Source organism: Chenopodium album, chromosome 3, assembly GCF_948465745.1.
Source record: "Chenopodium album chromosome 3, dcCheAlbu1.1, whole genome shotgun sequence".
NCBI lineage: Eukaryota > Viridiplantae > Streptophyta > Magnoliopsida > Caryophyllales > Amaranthaceae > Chenopodium > Chenopodium album.
In genome coordinates, this window is record NC_137836.1 from 18,288,769 (window position 1) to 18,314,158 (window position 25,390).

Consider the following 25,390-nt stretch of genomic DNA (forward strand, 5'->3'; position numbering starts at 1 on the left):
TATAATTAGAGGCAACCATATAATCTTGACCCTAAATATATTTAGAGGCATTATGTAAATTTGCTTCTAAATACCATATATATTTAGGGGCAGCCATACTATTTTGCCTCAAAATATAATTAGAGGCATTATACCTGTTTATTGCTTTTATATATATCATATACATTTACAGGCAATTATGTAATTTTGTCTCAAAATATAATTAGATGCAATCTTGTATATTAATGCTAATGATATTTAGATGCAAATCAGAAGTTTGACATGAAAGGTTCTTAGAGGCAGAATGCATGATATATGCCTCTGATTCAAAATGTACAGAAATATATATTACAACAATATTACATTTTATGATATAATTTGTGTACATTAATAGACAAAATCATTTTAAAGAATTAACTATGTCAGTATAACATTATAAAGCAAGTTGATTTCATTGAATCAAACAACAATGATATTATTAATAATTTAGTAGTCATTACATAATTGATCCCAAAAAAATTTATGGAGTTACTAAACTACTTAATTTCAAAACAGGCATATGAATAAATAAATAAAAATTAATAATAAAAAAATTGGATAATGTATTTATGTGAATAAGAGGGAGTTTTCATCTAAAACTATAAGCTTGAAAACAACATTATTTTCTTCAATTTCTTCTAATTCGATCTCTAGCCATCTTCATTATATAATTTCCTGTCATTAAAAAGTATGAAATTAATATTTGTCATAATGACGAAAAATTAAATTAAAATAATTATAAATCACTAATCCATAAAATAAAATAAAAAACTATAAATTATCATTAATAAAAATTATAAAATCCAAAGAAAGATTAAAAAATTTATTTCACTAAAACTTACAATGAATAAAAAAAATAAGTACTGTTACTCTTCATCTACTTGCATTTCATCATCCTCTTCATCATCATTCTCATCGTCATTCTCATCATCATCCACATCGTCATCGACGTTATCATTAACCTATAATTTCATAATTAGTATGCAATGACCAATAAAATATATTTCTTAAATTTAATTCAATAATCATATAATAATATTAAATAATGAAGTATACCTCATCCATATTCAGACAAATCATAACCTAGATGGCTCAAAATATTCCCCATGAAATCTTTCATGACCTCCATTTTCTTTTGAAGGCGTCTCATCTTTTTAGTTAGGGCTTTATTTTTCACATTAGCTTCTTTTGCCTCTTTTCTAGCCTCTATTGCCTCATTCTTTGCTTCATCAGCTTCTTTGCGTAACTTTTCTCCTTCACTAAATGTCCCATATAATGATGTAATAGAAGGACTAACTCCCTTTCCACGATAACGACCACGCTTACCAATGGGTTTAACTTTTGCATAGATTTCTTCATCGGTCATATCTATTTCTCCCGCCTCACGTTGCACAAGGAGCTCTTTAATTTTTGACTATATGAAAAAATTTAAATGTAAGATCATACAAAAAGGGAAAACTAATAATAAACACTTATATTTACAAATAAAGTCAATTAATTATATACAAGATTGATTCTAGAGAGAGAAAAAAGGTCACAAGTCTTTTTAACTAATGACAAATAAACTGTATCTCTACTTCTACAGAAATTTTGACAGTATTTCCCTTGTAATATGACTGAAAACCAACTTTAATATAGTCGTTTCAACCTGCTTTGTCACACAATAAACATAAAACAGCTCCACCATCATTTTAATCACAACACATATACCACCTCCACAATTTTATTTTCATAGTTACTATATCTTCAATAATATAAAGAAATAAAAAAACGAAAATATAAGGAATTAATATATTTATAGGATTTTTTCAGTAGCTTTTCTAATATATTATAGATATAGTATAATTTTTCACTATTATTCTATACTATATGTATTACGTAATTTCTTACCATGGTTTCTTTTGCCACTTCAGTGATAGGTTCTTTATCACTTTTTGAATGAGTTTCCTCATATAAATCCAACATGCTTGGCATTACTTTGTCACGCTTGAACTGACATAATAAAAAGTCACATCATCAAATTAATTTTTTTTTATACAAAAAAAAAAAAATAAAAGAAAGAGATTACCATGTCTTCGGCTTTTTGAGCAAAACTCTTTGTCCCAGCAGTGTGTCCAACATCTTGGTAAGACCGATTGTCAACATTTCTTTTACTTATGGCCTTTAAAATTTGAATTGTAATATATAATTGATGTCCAACACTAATAGAGAAATAAATAAATATATGATAACATTATACTATACCTTAAATTCTGGTGACCCAAAATAATCAACAAGCCATTTCCAGTCATTTTCATCGACATTTGGAGGCATATTTTCTTCTTTAAGTCGATCTTCATCTGTATCCACTGTATCATAATATGTACTCTTCAATCTTGCGCGAAAATTCCTGTACTTCTTGTTGAAAGATTCCATGATATATTTTTTCCTTTCCTTTAACTTCTTTTCACGTTCTTCTTCATCCTGATCATCCTCAAGTCCTATATCAAATTTTTCCTTGACAATACATACAAATGTAGTAATTAGAACCAAAAAAAAAAAAAAAAAAATTGCAAGAAAACATAATCTATTTGTAACAAGATATAAATTTTTTTTTAAAAAAAATTACCAGAACAAGTTGCCACATCTTCTCCTTATTTTCTTTTGGGATTTTTGAAAATACTTTCACCTCATAAAGTGGAGCATTAAGAGGATCTCGTACAAGGGAACCATAGTAACTTGCCAAACAAGCTCTATTTACACCAATTGGCTGACCTCTTATGTTAAAATCCACTTTTTTTTTTCTCACCGGGTCTCATTTTTGCCATTTGAAGATTTCTTGTAGGACCTCTAGGAGTGTTGGTCTTATAAGTTTTTTTCTTCTTTTTAGTTCCTATAATATAAAAACATTCTGCAATGGTTAACTCTAGCAATGTAGATAGAAATCATTGAATAAATAATGAGAAATACCATTGTTGTCTTCTCCTTCATTTATAGGTATTTCATCATCATAACTTCTAATCATGTGTGCATTGTTGAAATTTTCTTGATCTTCTAAATAAATGTCTCTTGTTTGATCTAAATTGTTATCACCTTCTTGACTGTGCAAATCATTATCAATATTGTTCGCAAAGTGTTGCACTTCATCTTGCCCTATATCAAGTGCATTTTGGGGCCAGATTAGTAGAATATGCCAAAGATAAGAAATCGCATAAATATTCTAAAACAGATGATTGTATAATAAAAATAATTATGTTAATGTACCTTGAGAATGACCACTACTTTCACCATCATTTCTTCGTTCAAATCCTAGTAATTATTAAAATTTGAAAATTTATAAAATATTAATGCATATCTTGATCGTATATGAAATTATAAATAGAAATGTATAAAAAGAAACTAACCTTGTACTTTCATCGATGTTTTGGTTTTATCAGCATTTTTATATCCATGTCTTGCCTGTTTTTCTTTGTTTGATCTTAAATACCTAGCAACTGACATTGGTGGAATGAGATTGTTCCTTCGACCCCTTTCTTTCTTTGATCTGATTAATTATTGATTAATTATAACCTGAAAAATTTTATAACAAAGAGTAGGTACCCAAATAAAAAATAATGTACAATTATTAGATAGTATTCAAGAAAAATTTTACAAAGAAACTTTTTTAATAGTTACACTACTAGTAAATTTGGAATACATAATGGTTAATAATAACATGCCAACATCTCTGGAAGTATTAAAAGTAGAATAACAAACTAATGAAAAAAATAATAATAAAAGGCAATACCTTCTTGTTTGAAGATATATTGTGAGTTTCTTTCTCATACTCAACTTCCTCATTCTCATCGGGTAAATAATCACCATCTTTCTCAAGAGATGCATTACACTTTTGTTTACTTTTCTTAACTTTTGAGCTATCTACTAAGCTTGTTAAAGAAGCAGCAATGCGCTTTATGCCCAACGTTTTCATCATCTTGTTAGCTTCAATTATCTTGAGTCTTTGCAGTTCATACTCATTTTCTTTTGAAAGAGTCTTTCCTCCTGATTTTGACATTTTAGAGCTAGAGAAAAAAAAATAGAATTCTGATTTAAAGAAAATAATTTTTTAATTACTCGATTAATATGTCAATTTGACACATTAAGAAACCTATAATGTCATAAATTTGTCTATATATGTATTTGACCCATACATAAAAAAAGTAGTTTACACTCAGCTATTTAACCGAACGAAACAAAATTTCAACCCTTAATCAAAGTTTACAGGAACTAGCATTGAATATACGCTTTCCACCCAAATCACGCATCACCCTGACTAGCTATTCAACACTCACCCTTTTATTTCTTTCTCTATCCTCCCATAGCCTTTCTGTTTTATGTAATTATCACTCAAATTTACACCTTTCTACCAGTCCTTTATTTATATTTCTATGACAAATATTTCTTTGAATAATTAAGTGTTTTGATAATAGAGAAAATTAAAAAGAGGGTAGTATGAGAAAGTTACTTTAAAGATATATATCCTATGTTATCTATTCTTTTATACCTCATATTTTTCTCACACAAGACATTGTTATATGTTGTGTATTCTTATATATCTCTTTTTTTCCTAACAAAATTCATTAATTTACACATATTTGCAAAAAATTCAACCAATAAACACAATTTAATTCAACTTATGTAAGTTAATCAAAACATCCCCTATAGTATAATAGTAGACAGTAAACATCAAGCTTGATACAATTTTTATTCAATTACAAGGCGGTTCGGCCTCAATTACCTCTACTCTTGCCTTCTTCAATTTAAAAATTTTAATTCCCAATCATTTGAACCTCTCGTAAACAACAACAAACTCTCACTTGACTTGCCAACTAAATGCTTTTCAACCCTCAAACTCTCATCTCTCTCCTCAAATCCCACTACATCTCCCTTTCCACCGTATCACATAGATATTTAATTGCCAAAAAAAGAATAATAAATAAATAAAAATTGAAAACCAAAAACTTACATAAAAAATTGAAACTACGGGTATATGATATTGTTCACTTGTTTTGGAATTTGCTCCGCCTTGAAACAATACATTGATTGAATAAACGTATAAGTATTACCAATTGGTTGTTGGTGTACTAGTGATTGGGACTACACTTGGTAGGGAGGACCCGTGTTCGATCCCCGGCAACAACAATCGGGAGGGGACTGGAACCTAACCGCCCAGAACTGATCCCCGAATCCGAATTAGCCCAAAGGGTGAACCGGATGGAACACCAAATAAAAAAAAAAAAAAAACGTATAAGTATTAAAACAAGGGAAAAGGGTTGTGGGTTGTATTTAGCTTTACGCTGCTAGGAAAAGCAATTAAGAAAAGCAATTACTATGTAGTTTTTTTTTCTTTTTTTATTTTTTTTTTATTTTTAATGGGTAATTTTTTTTATCTCAAAAGTTATCAAGGGCCAAGCCCAGTTCAGCCTTAACTATAATCCGCCCCTGGTTTCCACCACGACCTCCTCCGCTTCCTCCACCTTCCGCAACCACCAACAATGGCAGATGATCACCAAAGTTTGCCTAAAATGGGTCAAGAACAAAACCATCGACCATATTATCGACAGAGAAACCGATCTCAAAGCTGCCATGCTTCTCAAAGACACCATTAAACGTTCTCCAACTTCCTTCATTACTACCCGAACAGTCTCCGATTCACATTCAAAATAGTTCAATTTAAAAAATATGAATAATAATCCTAAATTCGTTGTTCAATCTAAAAATTTAGAATACTCTTAAATTCTAAAAAAAAAAAAAAAAAAAAAAAACAACCAGCAAATATTACTTCTATTGATGAAATAAAGATACTAATTACCTTGGACGGTGATTCCAACAAATAAATCGAATTCGGATGCTTCCAATCGATGATTTTCTTCTTTTGGTTCGTCTTCGAGTTCGAGCAGAAGAGCAGTATGATTCTATAAGATATAACTTTTGCGATTGCTTAGTGTGAAATTAAAGGAGAAAAATTTAATTAAGAAAGATAGACAAGGGATTATTTACCACATACTTGTATTTCAATTGTGGAGATTTTAGGAGGGAATAACAGATGAAAAAATAAAAATTCCCTCTCAATTTTTGGGCTAGTTCAATTTCGAAAGTTTCACTATTTTGGATCATAATTCCGCCAAGATAATCAAAAACTTTATTTTTGTTTCCATTTTAATTTCCGAGTTTTGAAATTGAAGAAAAGATATGAAAATTTGGTGGGTTTTTTGGTTCTTTTTGGGGAATATGGCGGAAGATACGAGGCCATCGTTTAAGGTGTTGGTTTTTTTTTTTCTTTTCCTCCGTTTGTTTTTTTGTAGGGGTGGGAAATATTTGAGATCTAGTGAGTAATTGACTATAATATACAACATACATTCATGCTAAAAATAACAAAATTGTTTGACTTTTATTATACTATTTAGGAACTATTTATACTAGTATATTAATTTGACTAAAGGTTTTTATGAATACATATGATGTTATGTAAAATATCTTACGTACGGTATAAAAAAAATCAAGTAGTGGTGGCTTTGGGTGTAGATCACGATAGTGTAAGATATTATAAAGTTTTTCGTATTATATTATGGTGGAAGTGGGGTTGGTTAAAAAATTAAAAAAAAAAAACCCCGAAAACCAAACTGATATACGAGTGGAGGGGAGAGAATATTAAAAAATAATATTAACATATGATATGTGGAGACCAAGCTACTAGTGAGGAAGAAAATTGTAAAACATTATTAAAAGTTTATAAATAAGATATAGGAGCAAGTAATAAGGTATGATGGTAAAAGGAAAATTGAGAAAGTTAATTAAAAAATATGAAGAAAGTATCAACTTATTACCATTTGTTACAAATCAAAGATAATATTTAAAAATCAATACTTATAATAATTAGAGTTTGTCTTTACCAGATACTAATTCAAGGCATATGTAGATAGTGTCAAGTCAGGGCATGTTCACTTTATTTTAATTTCAGTTCAACTCCAATCAGTTCAGTGCAGTTCAGCTCCTAATTTCCTTCTCTCATAAATATTCATTTCAGATCCAATCATTTCAGTTCAGCTCTGTTTAGTAGATATGAACATGCCCTTACATTAGTTTTTCAAGTATTATGAATGTATCTATTTCATTAATTGTGCAACTGTTACACCCAAATTTAAAATGAATTACTACCTCCGTTACAGGTTATGTGCAACGATTAAATATTTTCTCTCTCTGTTTTATGTCAAATCATTGCAGATAACCTGTAACGGAGGTAGTATAAACGTTGGCTATGTCCACAGAACATCATTTATATTGATATCAACTTATTTCAAAAATCATCATTCGCATTAGACTAGATCATATATTAACAAGTTAGTGTATGTATAATGTCATAGTTTAGTCAAATATGGAAATTAGATTTTTTAATCCGTAATCTTTTAATTTTCCCACACATTTTTATTTTTCCTCTCTCTATTTCATACATACACATTGTTTCAAATACTCACACGTAAGCTAGTTTTGCCTTGGAGTTTATAAAAAGTCAAACATGTTCCCACACATTTTTATTTCTCCTATCTCTATTTAATACGTGTGTCACCATAAGCTAGTTTTGCTCTTGAGTTTATAAAAAATCAAACGCGTTAATTATTTAGAAATAGAGACAATATGTAATTAAGAAATTATATTTTTTTTATTATTACATTGATTATTATACATTTAATTTGCATCTCTACTTTTGTTTGATATACATAACTCACAATACAATATTTACTTCTCAATAATTTATTGTAGTACGAAGTACCCTAATTTGCATCTCTACTTTTATTGTAGTACGAAGTACCCTATTTTGTTTATATTTACTTCTCAATAATTTCATTTTATTATATTAAAGTATTTAAAATAAAAAACTTTTTTGTGTGGCTGGTGACACTGTATGGCAGATTTTACTTGTAGGAGTTACTTATTCAGGGTTACTTGGCGTATAATTTATATGAGGGTAACCCATGACCAACTAAGTAGCCCTTGAATATAATTAACCTCTGAATCAGTAACCCATATAATTTACCCCTAACTAAACAATTAACCCCTGAATAAGTAACTCTTGACCAAACGAGTTTCTCCTGAATAAGTATCCCAAATTAAGTAACCCCATACCAAACGAGGAACCTCATATAAGTAACCTTGACCAGGGCATATAGTGTGGTCAGTCACAAATAAAAATTTGTTTTTCTAAAATTTTTTAAAATTATGTTATGGTAAAATTATACGGAGCAACAATAAAAGCAACACCCAAAAAAAGAAAGTAAATTTGTTTGTTGTATTGGACTTATTTCCCTACTGCCTTCATACAGACCTTACATATACCCCTACAATGTTGGCCTTAGTTTCTTCCGCCACCATTTCCCCAAAACCTAAAACATCCCACCAAATCTTCCTAAGTTATCTTTAACTTCAACAACTTATTAGGATAAAAATTGAAAAATATAAATTTTTTTGATTAGATGGCAAAATTTTATTCTTTTTTTGATTAGATGGCAAAATTTTATTCAAAATAGTTTAAGTTTCGGAACAGAGCAACCCCAAATATTTAGAGAAAGTTTTTTTTTTTTTCCATAATTTATTTCTCCAAAATTTTCCCCTATCCGTGAAGTACGTGGTAAATTAACCTTTTGTTTACATTCTTAATCAAAGTTTCCACCTATGCCATTACCATAAGCAATCTCAAAAGTCAATTTTGAAGGAATTATACTGCTCAACCTCTGGAAGAGAAGAACAAGACGAAGTAAAATAGAGCTTGGAATTAGAAGAATTTGATTTTTTTTTGGAATACCTATCACTGATAAGGTAATTTGATTTGTTTAATTTATCAAATAGAAGTAATTTTTTTGATATAGTTATTTTGAATTTAGGGTTCTTGTTTTTCAGTTCATTATCATACTTTGAATACTCTGATGGTGAAAATTAAATTGAATGTTAAAATTATCAATTTTAATGCTATCTTGGAAGTTAAAGTGCTCACACTTCATGAATATCATCCTATATATAATGTATTAATCTCCATGGAAGGCACCTAACAAAACTGTTGTAGGCTTTGTGTAAAAAGATTCTAAGGAACTAACTTTTTCTAATTAAATAATATTAATCAAATACATGTTCAACTATTTCATGATATTTGGAGTATCTTTATATGTCAATTTGATAAACTAATGCAGTAGCTAAAATTGTTATTTGTTTTGAACCCGATGTCTACAAAGTTTTGCATAGGTTATTTATTAAAGTATATTGAAACATTAACTAACCAATCAAGTACTCTTTGAATCCCTTGTAAATTATCTACAATATAATGAATTGATAGTTTGGTCCACTTACTGTTATTATGGAATTATTTTCATTGTTACTGTGTTGTGTATAATTGATCATGTAATTGTCATTTATGTGCTATAAATAGTTTATTTTCCTTAAATTCTGTTTGCTTAATTTTGTGATTATTTATTTGCAGTTATGTTACAACATCTTTAATGTAATTAACTTGTTTATACATGTTTACCTCAAAAAAAAAAAAAAAAAAAAAGAAAGTAAAAAAAAAAAGTTGTTTATACATCTTAATATGATAATTATATAGGAGATCATGGTGTCAAAGAATCGCGAGTGGATGCAATACAAAAAACAATGACCCTAGGTACAAGATTGGTGTAAAAGAGTTTTTGGAATTTGCTTTTTCACAAAAAAATGCCAAAGTTGTATTGCCTTGCCCATGTGTTAAATGCAACAATGAAAGGAGAAAATGTAGAGACGAAATAGAGTTAGATTTGCTTAAATTTGGGATTGTTAAGAGTTATACACGTTGGTTGCGACATGGAGAACGGGTTGATGATTCAACAATTCTTGAAAATATTATAATTGAGTCAAATGAATACCCATTGCATGAGCATGATGTCGTGTCTGATATGCTACATGATGCCTTTGGAGTACAATCTGACAATGTCGTGGGGGACGAGACAATTGGCGTGAGTGAAAGCAAAGATCCTCCGGAAGCAACAAAAAACTTTTACACATTGATGGGTGATCTTGAGAATGAGTTGTATCCTGGCTGTAAGCAATTCTCAAAATTGTCTTTCTTGCTTAAGTTATTCCACATTAAATGCTTAGGTGGAATAAGTGATAAAAGTTTGTCTATGATTCTTGATTTATTTAAAGAAGCATTGCTTGAAGGAGCATTGCTTGAAGGTAACACTCTGCCAAATTCTTTTTATGATGCTCAAAAGATGATAAAGAGCCTTTCCCTTGAGTCTATCAAAATTGATGCTTGTCCTAATAATTGTATGCTATTCTGGAAGGATCATGCTAATACAAATGAATGTGTAAAGTGTCATGCTTCTAGATGGAAAATTGATGAACGTAATAATGAATCTTCAACATCACAATGTAAGCCTAGAAGGACTCCTAGAAAGACAATGCGTTATTTTCCTTTGATTCCCAGGCTTCAAAGAATGTATATGTCATCCAAAACTGCAGCAAGTATGAGATGGCATAATGATGAGCGTGTTGATGATCCTGATGGTATAATGAGGCATCCAGCAGACTCTAAAGCGTGGAAATTTTTTGATGAAAAATATCCTTCATTTGCCTCTGAACCTCGAAATGTTCGCCTTGGGTTAGCAAGTGACGGGTTTAGTCCCTTTAGAAATGGTCATATTGCTCATAGTACATGGCCGGTAGTTCTTATACCATATAATTTACCTCCATGGCTTTGTATGAAGCAACATTCTTTCATTCTTTCAATGCTTATACCAGGTCCTAAGGGGTCGAAAGATAAGATTGATGTTTATTTGCAACCTTTAATAGAGGAGCTAAAATTACTTTGGGAAGTTGGTGCTGAAACATATGATGCTTCAAAGAAAGAGAACTTTAAAATGCATGCATCTTTGTTATGGACTATAAGTGATTATCCTGCCTATGGTGATTTATCAGGTTGGAAAACTGGAGGAGCTGTTGGTTGTCCGTCTTGTAATAGCGATACTTGTTCTGAGTGGTTACCAAATGGAAATAAACATTGTTATATGTGTCACCGTAGATTCTTACCTTTAGATCATAAATGGAGATATGATGGAAGAACCTTTGATGGGAAACAAGAGCTGAGACCTGCACCTAGACCATTATCCGGTGAGGAAGTATTACAGCAAAATGATGTTGAACAAGCTGAATGTAATAAGAAAAAGAGAAAGCGTGATAAGAAAAAGACAAAACAAAATAAATTATGGCGAAAAAAGAGCATAGTCTTTTAATACGTCATAATTTGGATGTAATGCATATAGAAAAAAATGTGTGTGAAACTTTACTTGGGACACTATTGGATATTGAAGGAAAAATTAAGGATAATTTGAATGCACGTCTTGATCTAGTGGAAATGAAAATTAGAAAGTCATTGCACCCTATAACACATCCTGATAAATCAAAAGAGCTACCTCCGGCTCCTCATACATTATCTTTGGAGCAAAAGAGAGATTTGTGTAATTTTTTGACTAGTGTGAAGTTTCCAGATGGGTATGCTTCAAATATTTCAAAAAATTCTCTCCTTAAATAACGTAAACTCTCTGGATTAAAAAGCCATGATTATCATGTTATTATGGAACATCTATTGCCTCTTGCTATACGTGGTTGGACTAAATCATTGTCTGATCCCCTTATTCAGTTGAGCACCTTTTTCAAAGAGTTATGTTCTAAGGCTTTGAAGATTGATGAGTTAGAGCAACTTGAAAAACAAATTGGTGTTACCCTATGTGAGCTAGAAAGAATTTTTCCACCTTCCTTTTTTGTGATCATGCTACACTTACCCATTCACCTTGCAAGTGAAGATTTGATTGCAGGACCAGTTCATTATCGTTGGATGTACCCCATTTAAAGGTAGATAAATTTCATTTTATTTTTATTTTGTTATTATAGTAATAATAATAAATAAATATGTAATATTTAATTTATTTATAGGTATCTTGGAAAATTAAAAGGGTATGTACGCATTAAAGGTCACCCAGAAGGATCAATTGCAGAAGGTTATCTTTTAGAGGAATGCTTGACATTTTGTTCAAGATATATGGAGGATATAGAGACAAGATTTATCAAACCAGATAAAATTTATGATGATCGTGAAAATTTTCCAACTGATATCCTACCTATATTTGAGACAAGAGGTAGAGCATTTGGGAAGGAATGTCCTCGTTTACTTACTACAAAGGAATGGGAAGAAGTTCACTTTTATGTGCTGAATAATTGTGACGAAGTACAACCATTTATTGAGTAAGTTCCATATATATATATTTTCGCAAGTACAAAGATTCTTATATAGAAAATATATATAACTTTGCTAATTAACTATCGCAGTGAGTACACTCGCAATGCTACGAGTAACAAGAAGATGATTTCTTCTCATAAAAGAGATTTCATAACATGGTTTAGAGATCAAGTAAGTATTTACTTATTCTTATATTTTTTCCTATGTTGAAATATATTTCTTCTTATTTCATAAAATTGTGTAGCGACCACAATGTTTAATATACAAAAAAATTAATATCAATAATCCAAACTATTAGCTTCTTTCTCAAAATAATCCATACTACAGTTTACATTTTACTACTCTCAAGTATTGTATATGGGGCTGTTGTCAATATATATATAGGGGGAGGTTCAAGTGAAAGAAGAAGGGGAAGGGGCTAATTTTTTTTAAGCTTTTATATGGTGTCATTATAGTCATTAAATAAAATCCTTTATCTGAGCCGCTCATTTTAATCTGACGGATAGGATTACAAGTTCTCACTATTAAATGAGTTCTTATTGTAAGAGAGGTTCTCACTTGAACCTTCCCCTATATATATATATTATGAGTATTTTCTCAAAATAGTTCAAGTAACTTGGCTACCTGGTAAACAGGTTGATTTACATAAAGTGGGCCCATTTGTTTACATTTTATTTTTTTTAACGTTAAAATACCATCTTTCCTGTTCTTCAATACTATACAGTGTACACCATCTTCTCTGTATCCTCTTCTTCCTATTTTTTTAATTACTGTTCATCATCATGGGTCTTGGAATATCATGGGTCTTTTTTGCTTATTACTTATGTTTTTTTTTCCAGTAATTAAAAGGTAGGAGGTAGTGCTTTGTGATTGAAGGACCAATTTATTGGGTACTTTGTGGTTGTATAGTCTAAGGCAATCGAGATTTGTGATTTGTGATGATATTTGGTGGGATTGATGAATGAAGATGTAATTTTGTAGTTTGTTATTTTTACAACTGTAACTATTGTAACTCGATTTCTTCTTTTTTATGGTTACTATTATACATAGTATATATGTCTCTATTTTTTTGTTGATATTTTTTTCACTTTTTTTTGTTTGGTGCAAATTAGAACATGAGTATATTCATTAAATTAGTGCATATTATGGTGAAAAGATTGCCATGATTATTAATAAAAAAAAATGATAATTGGTTCGAGTGCAGCTTCATGGAAACATAATTGACAAGCTAAATCCTAAGACTTATGGTTAAATATTTTTTTAACATTATTTTATGATAATCTTCTAAGTTAAATTTTTTTATCTATTTTATAGGTGACAATTTTGTCAAAGGAAAATCATCCAAGTGCTACTACTAACTTAAGAGCATTAGCACAAGGTCCAGATCGTGCAGTGATTTCCTTAAATGGCTACATGGTTAATGGATTTATGTTTCGTACAAAGGACAATGAAAGGGGAAGAGAAACACAAAATAGTGGGATTGTTGTGAATGGAGAAAGTGGAGCATCAATCCTTGATTATTACGGCCTCTTACAAGAAGTCATAGAAGTTCAATATATTGGAGGAAATCGTGTCACTTTGTTTAAGTGTGATTGGTGGGATGTGCATAGTCATGGTCGAGGGATCAATACGGATTGTTTTGACTTCATAAGCATTAATACATCAAAGTTGTTAGCTAATGATCCTTACATATTAGCTGCACAAGCTCGCCAAGTATTTTATGTTAATGATGTTTTGAAGCCAAATTGGAAGGTTATAGTTAGGACCACACCAAGAAACTCCTATGATGTTCCGGAGGTCAATGATCATGACGAAAATAATTATATGGATACTATATATCCATGACCCTTTATTATTATTATTATTATTATTATTATTATTATTATTATTATTATTATTATTATTATTATTATTATTATTATTATTATTATTATTATTATTATTTTGACATTTATTTTTATCTTTTTTTAATATAATTATAAAACCATTATCGTCTATTCTATAGGTTCCTACTTTACATGTGATGTTAATTTTTATATATCATTGTGATTTGATTTAAGCACATAAATTTTTTTTTTGTAAGAAACTTTGATTTCTAATATTTATTTTATACCAAAAAATATATATAATCAATTATGAGTGTTTTTCATATTGTGGATACTTGCACGAGAGGTTGCATGGCGCTGTTTTCGCTTTTAAGTACTATTGCAGTGCTCACATCACATATATATTGGATCAATCCATTACTATTGCACATTGTTTTCACTTGTGATTTGTCTATATTAATTACTCCTACCAAAGTCTTCAATTGGCCAATTTATACGAGTAAAGCACATTACTCCATACTATCTTATATATATAATTTTTCATTTTGAAGCAAAAAACAAAAACTCATGAGTATTAATTACTACTAGCTTGGTACTCTTTGTTCCTTTCAAAATTAATACTAACTTCAAGTTATAATAGGACTATGACAAAGACAAAAAAAAAATAATTAAAAGATATATTCAAGCATTTATTCATAATTACAAAAATTCAAGTTGATACGGATGGTTATCAAAAGTGAAAAACTTATTCTATCTACTAAACTGATTTAATAATAAAAAATAGTGGCACAAAATCATTGAAAAATATTTACTAACAAAATTAATAACCACTTAACCCTTCATCCATAGAGAAAGAGCTCGCTTTTGTTATTTATCTACAATCTTGGCAAACTTATGGTGTTCAACCCATAAAATTAAACCTTGGTGAGAAAAATAATTGTGTGAAAATTAAAGGCTCCAACTGTACAAGATTGAAGAATAACCACTTAATCAATTTCCTTTTTTAGCATTAGTATACATACAATTTCCGATTTTTTAAAAGGCCACTTAAAAACTTTTAGAGCCAACCATATTTTCTCTAATGCTACAAAAAACTTTTAGAGGCAACATTAAATACATTATTGATAAAACTAACTTTTAGAGGCAAGATAAAATACATTATTGCTAAAACTAACTTTTAGAGGCAAACAAATTTTCACTAATCCTAAAAATGAACTTTTAGAAGCAAGATTATATTCACTAATGCTAAAACTATCTTTTAGAGGCAACAATAATTTCATTGATGGTAAAAAGAACATTTAGGGGCAACCTATAATCCACTAATGCTAAAAAGAACATTTAGAGGCAGTCATAATTTTATTGATGCTAAATATATCTTTTAGAGGCTATAAAAAATTATTTGCCTCAAAGTTTTGCCTCTATAGATAAATTTTCTTGACTGGATATTCGAGGATGAAGGTATAAATCCAAACTAAAAGAGATTGAACCTGTCCTAAAAATAGACCTCTACTTTATTCTTCTCATATTCATGTACACTTTCTGACTAACATACAATCAATATATTAACCTTAAACGTGTTTAATATATGTTGGTAGAATATTAATGCACAAAAAAATTTATCATTGGCGATCACTTGAATTATAAGCATGGAAAATTTATCAGGAACTACACGCTTAATAGGGGTATTTGGAAACAACTACCCACAAAAAAATTTTATCAAAAAAACTACCCCCTAAATTTAAAAAGTTAGAGTAGCACTACCCATTTGCATTTTCCGGCGAGAATGTCCGATGCGTGGGCCCACTTTTTCAATTTTACTATGAAAAGACACGATGCAATGCCAAATTGGACCTTAATTCGTAACCCTAGGATAACCAATTTGAATTAAAAGCAACAAATTCAACCAATTTCAAATTATCCCCAATTTCTAAGAACCCTAATTTTTCTAATCATTACACCCTAACATCAAAATTCATAATTAATGGATTAAAAGAGAAGAATTACCTATGAATTACATACCCTACTTGTTTTGACTTCTTCAATGAGGGATTTTCAGAAGAAAAATTGAAAAAGTGGGCCCCACACGCCGGACTTTCTCGTCGGAAAATGCAAATGGGTAGTGCTACTATAACTTTTTAAATTTAGGGGGTAGTTTTTTTGATAAAATTTTTTAGTGGGTAGTTGTTTCCAAATAACCCTATTAAGCGTGTAGTTCTCGAAAAATTTTCCTATAATCATATTAGCCTAAACAAGATTATTAATTATCTATATTAAGCGTGATTGCAAGTACAAATTCCCTTTAATCCTACAAGAGAGGACGTGATTAAGAAATAACATAATAATATATCAAGCAACATAATAATAACAACCATCATCATCATAATAATATTCTCAATCTCATGAAAACATAATAATATTAGCAAGGTCCTAGGCATGATACTTAAAAGATTAATAACAAATCCTAGCATGTCACTAAGCAATAAAGATCAAAGCTTTATCCCTAACATGATACTAACATGATAGAAGAAAAAAGGAAGCAACCTAAGTGTTAGTTGAGTTGATTAATACAAGAGGGGGGTGAATTGTATCGAGTTCCTAATGTCTACTTTTCGCGGATTAATAAACAATGCATATAGGAACTTAAAAGTGCACACAGATTTTACGAGGAAACCTTCCAGGGCCCAACTGGAAGTAAAACCTCGACCCTGCGTTAGGGATTTTAAACACACAAACTCCACTATAATAGGGCAAACACCAAGTTACAACCTATTAGACACGGACCTTTAGTTTCACAAGTTCCTCACTGGAATTGCTACTTGATAGGACCCTATCCTACCCAACCTAAGCACCACACTTAGATGCACTCGTACTGCCAAAGTACTACACGTACTGCCAAAGTACAAACACTCAGCCTCATCACGAAGCTTACAAAACTGTGTATGATATAAACGATAAACACACCTAAATAACCCAACCCAATACAAGAATACGACACCTAGTATGTTAGGCAAGCAATGCATGAAATCCGAAACTAATATGACAAGTTAGAAGCTTGGTAAACTTACTCAATTACGCACAGAGATTTCTTCACGCATAAACTCACAAAAACCTAAAACCATTTTGCTCTCTACTATTTATACAAGTCACACTCGTATAGAAAGTAGGTTTTCTAAAAGATAAATAAGTTGACTTAACTTATCTTTAAAACACAGTTTTATGTAAATCATATGAATAAAATCTTTTCCGGAAAATAAAGATAAAAATATATTTTGTTAAAAAGAATTATCTTTTTAACAAACCGATTTAAAGGAAATAATACTTTTAGAAAATCTTTTCCTAAAATCTATCTTTTATTATCTTCCGTTTTATTTTATTTACCAAGCTAACTTGTCACGCTTCTAATTTCGTGCAATAACCTTCTTAACATATTAACAATAATCTAGAAAGATAAAAACCTTAACTAAATTAATAGCTGCGCCGCGCTTTTGTTCAGCTAGATTACTTGGGCTCCAAGCTTGTTAAGTTCCACCAAAGAACCTCAGCTTGCTGTCTTCAAGTTCCTGTTAAGGAACGTTCCTGTTAGGGAACTCAGTTCTTGTTAGAGAACTAGTTCTCTAGAACTAGTTCTTGTTAGAGAACTCTTCTTCTGATTTGTTTAACTTCTTTGATAAAGATCTATTCATGTCTTCTTAGTTCCAGCTACTTCTTCCATCACCACGATCAACTTCACCTAAACTAATCAAACACTTGAAAACCTTTATTAGTTGAGTTTGCTTTAGTTTAAGTTCCTCATCATCAAAACCTTTATGCTTCAAGAATTTCCCCCTTTTTGATGATGACAAACTTAAGCAAACTCTAGAAACAAGTTAAACAAAATAGAAGGTCGTATTTTTGTGTTTTTGGTATATTGACTGAAAGTAAATAAAAAACAGAAACAAAATAAACAAAATAAACAACGTAAACTAAACAAAAATAAATGGCATCATATTAGAGAAATTTTTTGATACTTTCTCAACTGGAACCCAAACAACTTCAGCATCCAAGTTTGCCTTTTCTTTTCCCCCTTTTGGCATTATCAAAAAGTCGTGTATTTTCAAGTTATTAAGCATCTAGCCACAACCCCACAAGCAATTCATCGAGTGTGGGAAACTGAAGGCAGCGCTGCTAACTTCCCTTAAGTTAGTTCCACTCTCCTACATAAGCATTCATAATGTACACTAACATACATGTATAAGCAGTTCCAAAAGCATTCTATTAAAAATACCAAGAGATCAACATCATGCTTAACAAATTTTTACAAACCAAAATAAATTTGTTCAAAAACTTAAAGACAGAAATTGAATTGTTCCAGACTGAAATAAGAAAAGGCTAAAAAAAACTGAATTAGGCTAGGCTAGGATTGAAGGTTAATCAGGTCTGAAGGAGCTCTAAGATTCTCTAGTTGTCCTCCTTGGTTTGCTGTGCAGAAGCTTCCAGTTTGTCTTCTATACGTTTAACTACCATTTGGAACTCCAGCTTCTGAGACCTGAGACTACTCTCAAGTTTATGCACAGTTTTCTCCAACTTTTTCATCCTTCCTGTGACAGCTTTAATCTGCTTTTCAGCAACTTCAACCCTATCAACCAGTTCTGCAACTTGCCCAGCTATAACCTTGTCTTCTTCAACATCAAGTTCCAGAGGTTCTTCCATACTAGTCTTAGGAGCAGAACTAGTAGATAATCTCCTGCTCTTCCTCACAGGCTGCTCTGGAACTTCTTTCCCTTTTCTTTTTCCTCCTACACTCTTTTTCTCTTCAACTCTTCTAACCTTTCCATTCACAACCTCTAGACTGATGTCCTGTAGAGTCTCACCATCTATCACATTCTCAGGTTTCTCTTCCAAACCCTCATAAACTCCCTTCAATTTTACACCAAGTGATTCAAAGACAGTAGACAGAACGGCTCCATAGCCCACTTTGCTCTTCCTTGGAACACAGTGTACTAGGTGTTGATACATTAGTGATGGAAAGTTGACTTTAATTTTCTGAGAGAGACAAAAAATAACTGCCATATCCATCAAACAGGCTTCACTCTTCTTTTGTGTCCTAGGCAGAATTGTTTTTCGAACCAAGTTAAAAAGTAACTTGTTCAAGGGACTCAGATCATTATGGCTCATGACATTCTTCCCCCTTTTTCCTCCTAGGGTTTCAACAATATCACCTCCTAAATAATTCCCTACTTTCACTGTTCCCTTTCCTTTTAAATACATTTCGTACCCATCAGTTGGTACTTTCAGAAATTTTCCTAATTTTTTAACATCAAATTCAATTTTCTTTTTATTAACCATACTAGAGATTTTTCCTTGTTTAACTTGAAACTTGGAACAAAACTCAGTCATTGCAGCAGGATACATGACATTGTTTGAAGCAATTGTTAACAAATATTCCCACCCTTGAAATTTAACCAAATCAAGAAATTCTAAAAACCTAGCCTTCTTGCACCAGTCTAAATCTAGTCTATGTCCAACAACATACCTCTTAGCATCAACACTAAGTTCCGATTGCTCACCGTCATCTTCCTCTTCAACCTCATCTCTATATTATGATCCATTATGTTCCTCTTCACCCTCTTTTTCTTCTTCATCTTTCTCATCATCTGAATTTTCTCCTCTAGCAAAAGCATCCACCTCTACCATCTTCTCTTCAAAAGTTTTTCCTCTGAATCTCTTTTCCTTCCATTCTTTAAGTCTTTCGAAAACAGAGGTTTCCTTCTTGCTTTCTGCTTCATCGTTGAGATTAGGGTTTAGCCTTGATGATTTAGGTTCAGACAACGAGGGTTTAGGATTTTGAGAATCTTTTATGGTGGAAGGCGAGGCTTTGTAGTTCACCATGGCTAAGGGAGAGGTTGCTTCTTGAATAGTTCTTTCTGAATTCTGGGAATTTTCTGAGGAAACGATTTCAGCAATGATAACCATGGTTTTTGAAGGTGGTTTAGAGCTTTGATGATTTTTACTGGAGGTGGGTTAAATTGATTTGACAGTGAGGTGAAAGTAGTGGGTGAAAGTTGCTTTTATAATTTCTGAAGCGGTGTGATGGAGTTAATGGGTCATTGTTCAGTCATTTAATTGAACGCATTCAATTAATTTTTCGAAATCAATTTGGCACGATGAATTTTCCAAAATTATTTTCTTTCCAAATTCATTTAATTTTACAAAAAGAATTTTCTGAAAATAAAACACGCAATTGGAACACGCTTTCTACACACATGCAACGTACACTACTACAAGCAAATTTAATTAAGCAATTTAATGAACTAACCTCTAGTGATCAACAACGGTGACACTTCAGCTATGTTTAGCACACCAAGATTGTGCTAAATGCTCTTTTTGCTCTATTTACATTATTTTCGACTTTTCCATATCTTGGAACTTCAGAAGCAATCAATTCAGCTTGATCATCCCAAGTTCCAGTCTCAATTTCTCAAATCTTTCTCTGTTCAAGGGTTTGGTCAAAATATCTGCAAGTTGATATTCCGCATTACAAAATTCCAATTTAATATTCCCTTGCTCCACATTATCTTTTAGAAAGTGATGCCTAATGTGGATTTGTTTTACCTTAGAGTGCTGAACTGGATCCTTAGAAATACATATAGCACTTGTGTTATCACAGTAAATAGGTACACATTCAAATATTAGACCAAAATCTCTAACCTGTTGCTTTATCCAGAGTACTTGTGAACAACATGCTGCTGCTGCCACATACTCAGCTTCAGCTGTAAATAATGCAACTGTGTTTTGCTTCTTGGAACCCCAAGAAACTAAACAAGGTCCTAAAAATTGTACCATACCTGAAGTGCTTTTCTATTAACCAAATCACCTGCATAGTCAGAATCAGTAAAGCCAATTAAATCAAATGAGTCACTTCTAGGATAGAAGAGACACAAGTCATCAGTTCCTTTCAAGTATTTAAGGATTCTCTTTACTGCTTTCATGTGAGACTCCTTTGAATTTGCTTGGAACCTAGCACACAAACCTACACTAAAAGATATTTCAGGTCTACTAGCAGTTAAGTAAAGTAGAGAACCTATCATACCTCGGTACATAGGTTGATCGACACAAGTTCCAGATGGATCTTCATCCATTCTAGTTGTTAAACCTATTGGAGTATCATTGGTCTTAGCATTTTCAAGCTTATATTTCTTGATCAGTTCCTTGAAATACTTTTGTTGATGGACCATGATTCCATCTTCAGTTTGCTTAATTTGCAATGCGAGGAAGAAATTTAATTCTCCCATCATACTCATTTCAAATTCTCCACTCATAAGGTCAGCAAAATACTTGCATAAAGATTCGTTAGTTGCACCAAATAAAATATAATCTACATAAATCTGTACAACTAGGATATCAGTTCCATTTGACTTCAAAAACAAAGTTTAATCAATTTTGCCTCGTTAAAAATCATTTTTCAAAAGGAACTTTGATAACCTTTCATACCATGCTCTAGGAGCTTGCTTCAACCCATAAAGAGCCTTGTCAAGCTTATAGACATGGTCTGGGAACTCCTGACTTTCAAATCCATGAGGGTGTTCCACATAGACTTCTTCATTTAGAAATCCATTTAAAAATGCACATTTAACATCCATCTGGAACAACGTGAATCCCATATAAGCAGCAAAAGCAATAAGTAAACGAATAGCCTCTAACCTGGCTACTGGAGCAAATGTTTCTTCATAGTCTATTCCTTCTTCTTGATTGAAACCTTGTACAACAAGTCTTGCTTTATTTATGACAATAATACCATGCTCATCTAGCTTGTTCCTAAACACCCACTTCAAACCTATAGTCTTCTTATTCTTGGGCCTAGGTTCCAGATGCCAAACTTTATTTCTTTCGAACTCATTTAGTTTAGCTTGCATAGCATTAATCCAGTCTGCTGATGAGTGGCATTTATGCCAATCTTTTATCCTTTTTCTCTAAGGATTCTCCCCTCATTTGCACTTGTTTAGCCTTTTTTCTAAGCATTTTTACTTAATTTTTCTTCCTCTTTTATTTTCCCCCCTATCTTCCCTTCTCTTAGTCTTCTCGCTTTGTTTTTATTTTGATTTCCATGCTTTGGTTTTGAAGGTATTATGTGCCGAAAGAAAGAGGATATCAAGAAGCCAAGCTAACTGTTGTGCGCGGGGTGCTGTGCGGCTTCTGTGGGGGCGCACATGTTAGGCTGTGCGGGCGCGCAGCCCTGTCAGAACCCGCACAGCCAGACTGAAGAAACAAAGCCTAACCAGAGAGTTTGCGCAACCTTGTGCGCGACTTGTGTGCGGGCGCACACACCTGATGCGCGGGCGCGCATGACTAATGTGCGGGCGCGCTAATTTTCCCCGTACCCTCAAAGTTACGGCCGCGCACTACGCTGAGAGGGCGCGCACACCTACAGCGCGGGCGCGCATATGTCGTGTGCGGGCGCGCACGACTGGGTTTCCAATTTATTTGCGCCTTGTTGTCCAAGTCTCTTTCTTTTGGGGGGAGCCACATATATATAGACGAGACTCTTTGTAGTAGAAAACACTTAGTACTAATTCCATAGAACATTAGCCTAATCTAGAGAGAGAAAATAGATTGTTATTCAAGCTTCCTTTATTGTATTCAACTTTGCTCAAGCTTTAATCTTCCATCAATCAAGCAAGTATCCAAGATGCATGAGAATGAGTTGTTAAAATGGAGTTTCATGTATTGTGCTTCTTTATTCTTTTGATTTGCTTGTGTTTAATAGGATGCATGAGAATGATCCTAATTAGCATAGACTTCTTTCATTGATTTGCCTAGACTATTGCATGAGAATGAATTGTTTAGGTAGAATCTTGTGTTCTTTGGCATGTTCATCATGATAACTATCATTGTTCCCTTCTTTCTAATCATGTTTGAAACCCCCGAACCCCTAGCGTTGTTTTCAATTGATTTTAATCATCGTTTTCTTGCTTACTTGTAGTTTTAGTGTTCTACTCAACAAAACCAACAAAACAATCCCCTTTTCACTCTTGCATTAGTGATATTTGATGTTGATTTAACGTGCTTCCCTAGTGGTTCGACCCTTTACTTGCCACTAACTAGTTTAGTGTAGGTTTAGGTATTATAAATGATTAATTTGATTAGGGTGGTAGCATAACGACCTATCTTATCCCTATCAAATTTTGGCGTCGTTGCCGGGGAAGCGGCTTGTTTAGCGTTTATTATTGCTTTTGTTAGAGTCATTTTGCTTTCTTTTCTTTTTGTTTTTTTTTTGTTTTATCATCCTTGTCATTGCTAATTGTTTTTTTTTGGTAAGTAAGCAAGTATATTTCTAACAAAAAAACTGTACAAATGTACAACAATTACAAGCCTAAACAAGGCACCTCCAAAACAACACAAGGCCTAACACAAAGGCCAACCCCCTTCAAGCTTTAAACTCCTTAGTTGCCACCTTCTAGGAAGGGATCAACTAAGAGAGAGTAAAGCAAAACCTGAAAACAACTAAAAAGGACTAGAGCATACAAAAATAAAGCCAACTAAAAACAAACACAACAACACTAGTTTGGGATGCTGCTACAAAGCTCCTGAATCCACTTGCACTGCAATCTGTTCAATTTCTTGTTTATAAGCTGTTTGACTCTATCCATGCTCACCCTACCAATACCCTTACACAGGTTTGAAGGGTGAATAATAGTTTTCTGCCAGAAAGCAGTGTTCCTGGCAAACCAGATGTGATAAACAACACAAGCCAGAACTGCCAGAACCACCTTCTGCTGCACCTTATCTTTCACCGCTCTAAGCCAATTCCTATAAACCTCATCAATGCAGAAGTTCTGAATTGGAATATGGAGCCAATGAGCAATTCTCATAAAACAGTCTTGACTGTATCTACAATTAAAGAACAAATGTTGTCTGTCCTCAATACTAGCACCACACAACAAACAACTATCTTCAGCACAGGCATCATATTTCAAGAGTTTCTCTCTTGTTCTGAGTCTATCATGCATAGCAAGCCATAATATGAAAGAATGCTTGGGGATATTGAACTTATTCCAAACCCATATACACCAATCCACCTTTGTTCCAGCTCCCTGCAGCCATTTGTAGCACTCAGCAATTCTATAAGTGCCATTCATCCAGCTATTTTGCTCAAACCCTTCTTTTAGCTGGTCCTTAACTGCACATAATCTCCTCCAAGCCCATCCTGCAGATCTTTTAGGACTATAATTCCACCAGTCTTGGTCTTTAATGTACACAACATGAACCCATTTCACCCAAAGAGAATCCTCTTTCTTAGCTATTTTCCACACATACTTCCCCAAAGCTGCCCTGTTCCACATTCCACAATCTCTAATACCTAGGCCACCCTCAGCTTTGCTTTTGCAGACCCAATCCCAGTCAATTGGGGGAGCCTTAGATAAAATAGCATCTCCACACCAAAGAAAAGCTCTTCACAACTGAGTAATCCTCAAGATAACTGACTTAGGTAATAGCACACACTAAGCCCAATAAGTATGCAAACTAATCAGAACAGAGTTCACCAGCACAACTCTTGCAATATAAGACAGATTTCTGCTAGACCAGCAAGTTACTCTAGTCAGCATCTTATCAACTATAACATCAAAGTCAGAGACTCTCAAGTATTTAGCATTCAGAGGAATGCCAAGATATTTGAAAGGAGTTTCTCCTATAACAAACCCAGACTCAAACACAATTTCCTGCTGTATTTCAGACTGCACACTCCCAAAGTAGATAACAGATTTATCAACATTAGCCTGTAAACCAGAACAACCCTCAAAAGCTTTCAAAGCCCTTACAAGGAGGGAGACAAACTTCTTATCAGCATAGGAGAATAACATCAAATCATCAGCAAAAATTAGGTGATTTAATCTTAAAGATTTACATCTTTGGTGAAATCTAAAGCCTCTCTTTGCACCCACTTTTTAAAGCAGTCTTGAAAGGTACTCCATCACAATGACAAACACCAATGGTGACATAGGATCACCTTGCCTGATTCCTTTCTTGCCCTTAAAAAATCCATTCAGACCACCATTAATCATAATAGAGAAAGAAGGGGAAGTAACACACTCCATGACCCAAGATATGAACTTACTTGGGAAGTTCAAAGACTGCAACATATCATGGATAAAGGACCAGTGCACAGAATCATATGCTTTCCTCAAATCCATCTTAATAGTACATCTAGGAGCCTTTCTCTTATTATTGTACTCTTTTAACATATCCTGGCACACTAAAATGTTGTCCAGAATAGATCTCCCAGCAATAAAAG

General features: G+C 32.5%; 3 protein-coding genes across 14 annotated transcripts; 1 reads left to right on the top strand and 2 right to left on the bottom strand.

Moving 5' to 3' along the window:
* Nucleotides 1–434: 434 nt before the first annotated feature.
* On the bottom strand, nucleotides 435–6,403 carry LOC145623875 (uncharacterized). Of its 12 annotated transcripts, none has more exons than XM_081676764.1 (14): nucleotides 6,044–6,401; nucleotides 5,849–5,951; nucleotides 5,003–5,061; nucleotides 3,785–4,058; nucleotides 3,402–3,567; nucleotides 3,262–3,306; nucleotides 2,968–3,150; nucleotides 2,627–2,890; nucleotides 2,263–2,514; nucleotides 2,087–2,179; nucleotides 1,909–2,010; nucleotides 1,075–1,432; nucleotides 861–980; nucleotides 435–693 (listed from the first exon to the last, which is right to left on the bottom strand). In XM_081676764.1, exons 8-12 carry the CDS (start codon nucleotides 2,642–2,644, stop codon nucleotides 1,076–1,078), a joined length of 822 nt encoding a protein of 273 aa, XP_081532890.1. In that variant the 5' UTR covers nucleotides 2,645–2,890; nucleotides 2,968–3,150; nucleotides 3,262–3,306; nucleotides 3,402–3,567; nucleotides 3,785–4,058; nucleotides 5,003–5,061; nucleotides 5,849–5,951; nucleotides 6,044–6,401; the 3' UTR covers nucleotides 435–693; nucleotides 861–980; nucleotide 1,075. The 12 variants fall into 12 exon arrangements, with proteins under 12 accessions (XP_081532890.1, XP_081532889.1, XP_081532892.1 ...); XM_081676763.1 differs by having other exon boundaries at nucleotides 5,003–5,211; XM_081676766.1 differs by lacking the exon at nucleotides 5,003–5,061 and having other exon boundaries at nucleotides 3,785–4,038.
* A 2,809-nt stretch (nucleotides 6,404–9,212) lies between these two features.
* LOC145624911 (uncharacterized) lies at nucleotides 9,213–12,304 on the top strand. The gene is made up of 6 exons (XM_081677997.1): nucleotides 9,213–9,217; nucleotides 9,506–9,526; nucleotides 9,629–11,232; nucleotides 11,322–11,550; nucleotides 11,614–11,895; nucleotides 11,992–12,304. Exons 1-6 carry the CDS (start codon nucleotides 9,213–9,215, stop codon nucleotides 12,302–12,304), a joined length of 2,454 nt encoding a protein of 817 aa, XP_081534123.1.
* An 11,353-nt stretch (nucleotides 12,305–23,657) lies between these two features.
* LOC145624912 (uncharacterized) lies at nucleotides 23,658–24,959 on the bottom strand. The gene is made up of 2 exons (XM_081677998.1): nucleotides 24,642–24,959; nucleotides 23,658–24,512 (listed from the first exon to the last, which is right to left on the bottom strand). The coding sequence occupies exons 1-2, from the start codon at nucleotides 24,957–24,959 to the stop codon at nucleotides 23,658–23,660; spliced, it is 1,173 nt and encodes a 390-aa protein (XP_081534124.1).
* Between the last annotated feature and the right edge of the window lie 431 nt (nucleotides 24,960–25,390).